Raw genomic sequence first — 8,021 nt, 5'->3', positions numbered from 1 at the left:
CTCCATTCTTCTTTACCTTTTTATACAAAGTGTAGGTTATGGATGCTTAAAAGGATGTCTCTATGCTGAGGAGCTTGTTATGTGTTTCCCAAGCTCAAGCAAAAGGGAATTCTTAAGATTCAAGGAAGACCTATGTCACGTCATGTTTAAAGTCTTGTAATTATATACTTATGATTATGTTGTATGGGTCGTGTCACTAAAATACTCTAATAATATTGAGTCTATGGTGGAAAAAAAAGACTAGAGTCTAAATTTGTACTTACGATATTTTATATATATGAATTGAAGTTTCTAGCATATGATGTGCTATGAAAAGTTTTAAATTTTTTGCTAATTTACCTATGACAATGCGATGAATTATAACTATGTGCTCGTATAAGACCTCCAAGAGGTCAAGTACGCCATATTACTTTTAGGGGGTACTCCCCCGTCGTGACATGAACACACGACGTTCTATACTATTTCAATCTCCATCTGTATATATATATAGACTTTTCTTTGGATTTCAGGACAGCCCAGTTTCTGTGGTCCACTTTTGGGACTTGTACTCGTTTTGTTCGTAGTTCTGTACTAGTGACTTCAAAGTTATGGAAAGAATCTTTATTTGTATATATGTTTTAGTTTGTTTTTTCGCCTATTTATATTGTTATTTTAAATTTTGCCTACTCTTGTTTAGTTTCCACCCTCCAACCCATTACGTGTTGTTGCGGGTCACGGGTTGGCTTACCTACTGTTGGGTTATAGTAGGTGACATCATGACTCGAGAAATGGGGTCGTGACAGTTGCTCTCTTAATTAGAGGTCTCGGGTTCTAGTTCTGGATAAGAAAAATCCTTCATAGTGAGCGGTTTCCCCCGAATGGACCCTAGCAATACAAACCCACAATAGTCAAGCTCTAATATGGGTATCAAATATCATGTGGAATAAAGTATTGGGATAAAGGGAAGAAAATAGTTATAAGTTGGGGTGTCAAAAGAGTGAAAAACTGACTGAACCTAATCGAACCGAACCGATTTATGATATTTTTATCAACAAATTTTGGGCTTTTATTTAATTATATAACAAATTTGAATAATTGGGGTGATTATTTTAATTTATGAAAAAAATCCCGAACCAAACCGAATAAACTTACATCTAATTATATTTTGTATATCAACAATATGTTAAATTTAACATATAAATATGTTTTATAATATTTTTCAAAGATAAATATAACCTAGGTCCTATGCCTGTGGTGACCAGACGACTTTGAGTTTTCGCCTTTACTTTGCCTTTACTTAATTAGGTTTAAAATTAAAAGACGTCATAATAGATACTCTATCAAACAATACAACAACAAATATTTACGTACATTCTTGTATTCTTGATGAAGAATTAAAGTGTTTCTTCAAGAACATATTTGCGAAAGAAATATTTTAATAATAGTTTATTTTGAGATGATATTTAAAGTATGAAAACTGAAAAATAATTGAACTGTACCGGTACCGAAGAAAACCAATATGATTGGGATGGTTTTAAAAAATCTAATTATTTCATTTTTTTATATTATGTAGTGAATTTTGATTTAAACTTTATGATTATTACTATATAAATTTTTACTTTATTATTCAAATATTATTTTTTCTATTCTATGTTATGTATTTATATTATAATAAATATGAAAGATTGTGCAATTAACTAAATGCATACAACTTAATTACTCATCATATCTATAGTTTTTTATAATTACCACTTGCGATAAAAATTATTCATTAATTACGTGGGATGATGTTCCGACCCAAACTGTCGTGATTGACACCCACACTAATCCTCCGGTGAGAGAACCACTACTACAACTAAAACCCAAGAAACTAAAGTAAGAACTAAGGAATTTAAGTGATGGAAGCAAGTTAAATAAACTAAGTAATAAGTTTCCATAAACTTCAAAAAGGATTCTAAAGAACTAACTAAACAAATGCGGAAGTAAACAACCTAGAACCTGAAAGTCAATGTACCAAAACTACTAAACGATAACCAAGTTGAAACAAGAAGGGATGCAACCCCAAGCTAATGAACTAAACAACTAAGTAGAGCAAATGTCAAAGTCCAAAAATGGTGGACATAGACTAAAGAGAATTTCATGGCAGCATGGAAGATGCTTATTAATCACCCTTGAATTCGGAAGCAATGATCACAAATCTTATAAGCGAGGTCTTTCAATATCGCAGGAAGATACCCTGAATTCAACAAAAATAAAAGACCAAGTGCAGTATCAGTACACAACCACCGTGTACTAGTAGGATCACACGTCTATCCCACTTAGTTCAACAAAAACAAGTGAATTAAAACAATATAATCATGCAACATATCGAGCATATAAAATATTGAATATCTATCACATGCTTCAAAAATTTCACATTTATCACAAGTATTTCAAGTAGTTTGTCCTCTCATGGAACCCAAACTCAAACAGTTAGTACATCGAAACGTGGTACTCCATCCCATAATTACATCGTAACATGGAAATCCAATCTCATTTATTCTGGAACGTTGCAATCAAATCAAAGTTATTTATGTTAGAACATGGTAGTCCGATTCAAGCTAATTATTCCGGAACGTGCCAATCTAATCCATCAACACACCACAATCACAAACACAAGTATACTTTAAGTCATACAATCAAGAATGATTCATGGCATATAATTATTCGCTTATCTCATTTCCAACAAGTGTGAATTCAACAATGCAACATTTACATACCTACATGCAGCATAATGAAGCAATAACCAGAATATATCGGAAAAACATAGACTCACAATCATCACCTACCTCATAACAAGCTTAAAACCCTAAGAAACTTGATCCTTCCCTTTCAGGATTCATTCCGCTTGTTCTTGGTATACAAACAATCAATACAATACGGGAATCAATACATTCACTAATTACCCAGATTTCTAACAATTCTATGAACCCTAGACCATACCCATGATTCCACGTACCAAAATTAGGATTGTTTCTACCGTAGAATCTATAACAAAAAATTTTCCCATCACTATAACCCATTTTATAACGTTCTACCGATCGAAAAGTTGATTCAGAGAGTGAAAAGATTACCTTTAGCCTCTAGAATGGTGAAAAATGAGTAGGAGTCGCCAAGGGTTTGTTCCTTAGCTTTAAAACTTGGAAAGTGGCAAATAAGGTCGTTTAGGGGTATATTAATGACATTTAGTCGCATCTCGGCCGCCAGATGAGAAGAAATGCCTGCTAGGACGGGATACTCAACACAAGGAGCTGTCTCAAGAATTCTAAAATGCCATTTCACAACACACCTATAAACCATGAGACTTAGAAAATACCTTCCACGCTAAGATTAATTCTCACAGTTCTGCATGCCAGAAGTCAGTTCCGTAAAGTTATAAGAATTCTTTAAAGAGTTATTTTACTACTCCTGCAATCAAAATCATAAATGGTTCAACATATTTTTATTAGATTTCCCATCACCTCAAAGACTCTGATTTTTTCCAAATCTGGACTAGGTTGGGAAAAATTCAAATACTAAGAAAAAGTTTGAGACCCAAAATGTTTCCCCCATTGGATTTTCTATAACGATGGAACCGGGTCATTACAATAGATACCAATGAACCCATCACTCATCCTTGAGTGACAAACTTATGAAAAATAGGCTAAGGAAGGAATGAAATAGTACCTGATTCAACGAATAATTGGGGATATTTGTCTCGCATAACCTTCTCGGTTTCCCATATAGCTTCGTCAACTGGATGATGCTTCCATTTAACCTTCATGGACTTAATCCCTTGGTCCTCAACTTGCACGCATCCCGATCATTAATTGTAATCTGTTCCTTCTCATATTGGAGGTATTCATCTAATACAATTGGATCCCGGTTAATGATATAATCACTGTCACCATGATACCTATTCAATACATATACATGGAATATCGGATGAACACTTGATAAATTAGGAGGTAAATCCAACTTATACGCTATCGGTACCACATAATCAAGAGTCTTAAATGGGCCAATGTACCTAGGACTTGGCTTGCCTTTCTTACCAAATCTCATCACCCCATTCATGGGTGATACCTTAAGAAAAACATTCTCACCGTATTGATACGCCATGTCTCTCACTTATGATTCCACATACTTCTTTTGTCTACTGTAGAGTGATAGAAGCTTTGCTTAGACACTCCTCACCTTATCTTAAGCATCCTTCACTAAATCAATCTCCTAAGGTTTCACATCTCCAGTCTCTAACCATCCTATGGGTGATCTACATCCCTCCCATAGAGTGCCTCAAATGGTGTCATATCAATGTTTGACTGATTATTTTTATTAAGAGAACCCACACAAAGGTAGGAACTTATACCAATTCCCGCCAATATAAATAACACATGCTCTCAATATATCTTCTAACACTTGAATAGTCCTCTCTGACTGCCCTAATGTCTGCGGGTGGAAGGTTGTACTAAAAGTTAGTTGTGTGCACAACTAATCGTGAAATTCCGCCAAAACATGAAAGTGAATTGGGTACCACCATCTGAGATGATAGAAAGTGGAACTCAATGCAACCTCACTATCTCTTTCACAATACTTTAGCCAATTTTTCAGCATTATAGTCTATTCTTACTGGAATTAAATGGGTTGAAATAGTCAATCTATCCACCACTACCCAAATAGAATTAAACTTTCCCAAGGTCTTGGGTAGACCAACCACAAAGTCCATGGCTATTATCTCCCATTTCCATTCAAGAATTGACATTCTTTGAAGCAATCCTACACGACTTTGATGTTCATACTTCACTTGTTGACAATTTTGACACTTCGCCATGAAGTTTGCGATGTTCTTCTTCATACCTGACCACCAATAAACTTGCTTCAAATCTATATAAATCTTGATACCACCCTGATGAATAGAAATCGTGAACCGTGATCCTCTGCCAACAGTGTCCCAATCAATCCATCTACCGTAGAAACACATATTCTACCCTTAAAGTTAAGTATAACATCCACATCGAAAGTGTCCCCTTGTGACTTACCCATCACAATCTTCATTCTTAGCTCCACCAACTCTCCATCTTCAAATTGTTGGCCTTGATCTCGTCAATGAATGTGGCCCTCACTTCAATACTAGCTAACACCTCACCTCTTTCTGAGATACCCAATTGCATAAATTTCGACTCTAACGTCTGAATTTCTTTTGCCAAAGGTCGCTTGGAAACACTCTGCAAGCTAAACTACCCATACTCACCATTTTTAGAATCAAAGTGTCTGCCACCACATTGGCCTTGCCCCGATGGTATTGAACGGTCACATCATAGTTTTTAAGTAACTTCATCCACCTTCGTTCTCGCAAATTTCTTTTTGAGTGAACACATGTTGCAAACTAAGATGATCGGTAAACATTTTACACTTAATGCCATAGAGGTAATGTCTCCACATCATAAGAGCAAACACTACCGCTGCAAACTCAAAATCATGTGTTGGGTATTTCGTCTTATGCACCTTCGATTAGTCCGACGCATAAGTTATAGCATTCATATCCTACATCAACACAACACCCAAACCAGAATGTAAAGCATCACAATAAAAAATAAAATCTTTACCTTCAATTGATAATGCTAGGATGGGCGCGGTGGTCAAGAAAGTCTTGAGCTTTTTGAAGCTTTCTTCACATTTTTCAGTCCATTCAAATGGTATCTCATTTTTGGCCAAATTGGTCAAGTGAGTGGCACTGGAATAAAAATTCTTAAAAAACCGACGACAATAGCTAGCGAGTCCCAGAAAAAAACCTAACTTCTGTCACAGAGTTTGTCCCGACCCAATTCTTAACCTCCTCATTCTTTTGAGGACCTACCGTTGCCCCTTCTTTTGAGACTACATGACCTAAAAGTTTAACTGATTTCAACAAAAATTTGCACTCAGAAAATTTTGTGTAGAATTTTTGTTTCCCAAGAACACCTAGAACAATACAAAGATGGTCGACATGCTCTTCTTCAATTTTTGAAAAGAACAAAATAGCATCAATAAATACTATCACAAACGAAACAAGAATTGGTTTGAACACCCCATTAATTAAACTCATGAAAGTTGCAGGCGCATTGGTCAAACCAAAAGACATAACCAAAAACTCATTGTGCACATAGCGAGTTCTAAACGCCGTCTTGGAAACATCCTCAAGCCTAATTTTCACTTGTCGGTAACCGGATCGTAGATCAATTTTTGAGAAAATGGGTTCCCCTTGCAATTGGTCAGAAAGATCATCTATTTGAGGCAAAGAATACTTGTTTCGAATAGTGACCCTATTCAATTGTCAATAAACTATACATACTCTCATGCTATTATCCTTATTCTTAACAAAACTGGAGCACCACATGGAAAATATCTAGGGCGAATCAATCCTTTGTCAAGAAGATATTGGATTTGATTCTTAAGCTTTCTTATTCAGCCGGAACCATGCGGTACAGAAGGATGGAAATGGGAAGAGTATAAGGCTCTATATCAATGCAGAAATCTATATCTCTATCCGTAGGCATACCAGGAAAGTCATTGAGAAATACTTCACTAAATTCAGACACCACAAGAATAGACCCCATGGATTGAGCCACAATCTCAACATCCCTAATATGGGCCAAATTAGACAAACAACCCTGCTCTATTAATCTAGTAGCCCGGATGGAGGATATAATTTTGGCTTTCTTAGGCTTTTACACCCCTTGCCACTCTACCATTATTACCATTTCTCGGTGATACCACTACTCTAGATGGTTGTTGCACGGAGTCTATCACATGTGGATTGGGGCAATCTCTCCTCATGTGTCTCAGTTCTCAATAATTGTAGCAGGTATGATCAATAGATGGTCTGCTTCCCGTCAAAGGCACGACTCCTTGGCTATCCTGAAAGTTATAAGATGGAGTTCCCGAATAGTTCCTATAGAGGCAGGCATAGCAGACTGAATTGGCTTGGTTGCCAGCTTTGATCTATCGGATCCTCTAAAATAGGATGCCTGCAAATTTCCAGAATTCTTTGCTCTCTTAGCCAACGCCTTAGCTTGGTTGTCTCGCCTCACCCCCTCCACTTTCTTGACATAGTCTGTCACCTCATTGAAGCTCCTCCCTGCAGAATTCATGTGGACAAATAACACTTGCAATTCAGAATTTAAACCCCTAATAAATAATCAGATCATGTCCTCCTCTTTAGTCACCAACTACGTGGTATATTTAGATAACAGATGGAACTTTACCTCATAAGCATCCACATACATACCACCTTAATCTAAGGCCATAAACTCATCCTTGTTGTGATCTCTCAGAAATCTAGTTACACACTTTTCTATAAACAGAGCATGAAATTGATTTCAAGTGAGTGGAGGTAAAGTAGAAGATAAGCACTCAATATAGGCTCTTCACCATTGCTTAGCCTCCCCTTAAAGTTGTAAAGATACAAACTCAACCCCATGTTGGTGAACAATACCTAATTTATGAAACCTCTCATAATAGTCTAAGATAAACTCATAAGTATCTTCAATTTCAGAACCCAAAAAATATTGGAACTTTAGCTTCAAGAGCTTAGTAAACTATGTCATGCTCATTACCAATCATACTGGATCCCAACAAAGTATGGATGAAATAATTAATACCTACATTTCCACCCGTCTTGAGCATAGTGCTAGCAATATAAGAATAAGCAGTAACTTGACCAAATGAATCACTCTAGGACCAACCAACCCATTCAAGAATGCCATAAATTTTTAAGTTTACATCGGATAGATATGGGGGACAACCATAGTCTCCGCTGGCTTCTCTTCCTCTTATCCATTTTTCTCAAAATATTAGACCTCAATATCCTCTTCCAACTCCTCATTATGCGCAAGAGGGTCCTCATTTATAAGATCATTTTAAACTGGTACCTCATTCCCAATAGGCGCTACTCTCCCACGACCTCTAACCCTAGTTCTTCCTCTACCCCTGCCTTGACCGTGGCCTCTCACTGAAGGTTCCTCAGATGGAGCATTGACGGGAGT

At 36.5% G+C, this 8,021-nt stretch overlaps 1 protein-coding gene across 1 annotated transcript; it reads right to left on the bottom strand.

The window, feature by feature from the left end:
* Positions 1–3,777: 3,777 nt before the first annotated feature.
* Positions 3,778–4,119, bottom strand: LOC114075280. Its single transcript, XM_027913770.1, has one exon. It carries the CDS (start codon positions 4,117–4,119, stop codon positions 3,778–3,780), a length of 342 nt encoding a protein of 113 aa, XP_027769571.1.
* Between the last annotated feature and the right edge of the window lie 3,902 nt (positions 4,120–8,021).

Source organism: Solanum pennellii, chromosome 12 (assembly GCF_001406875.1).
Source record: "Solanum pennellii chromosome 12, SPENNV200".
Lineage (NCBI taxonomy): Eukaryota > Viridiplantae > Streptophyta > Magnoliopsida > Solanales > Solanaceae > Solanum > Solanum pennellii.
The sequence above is the reverse complement of the archived record's forward strand: the minus strand, read 5'-3'. Positions and strand labels throughout refer to the sequence as shown.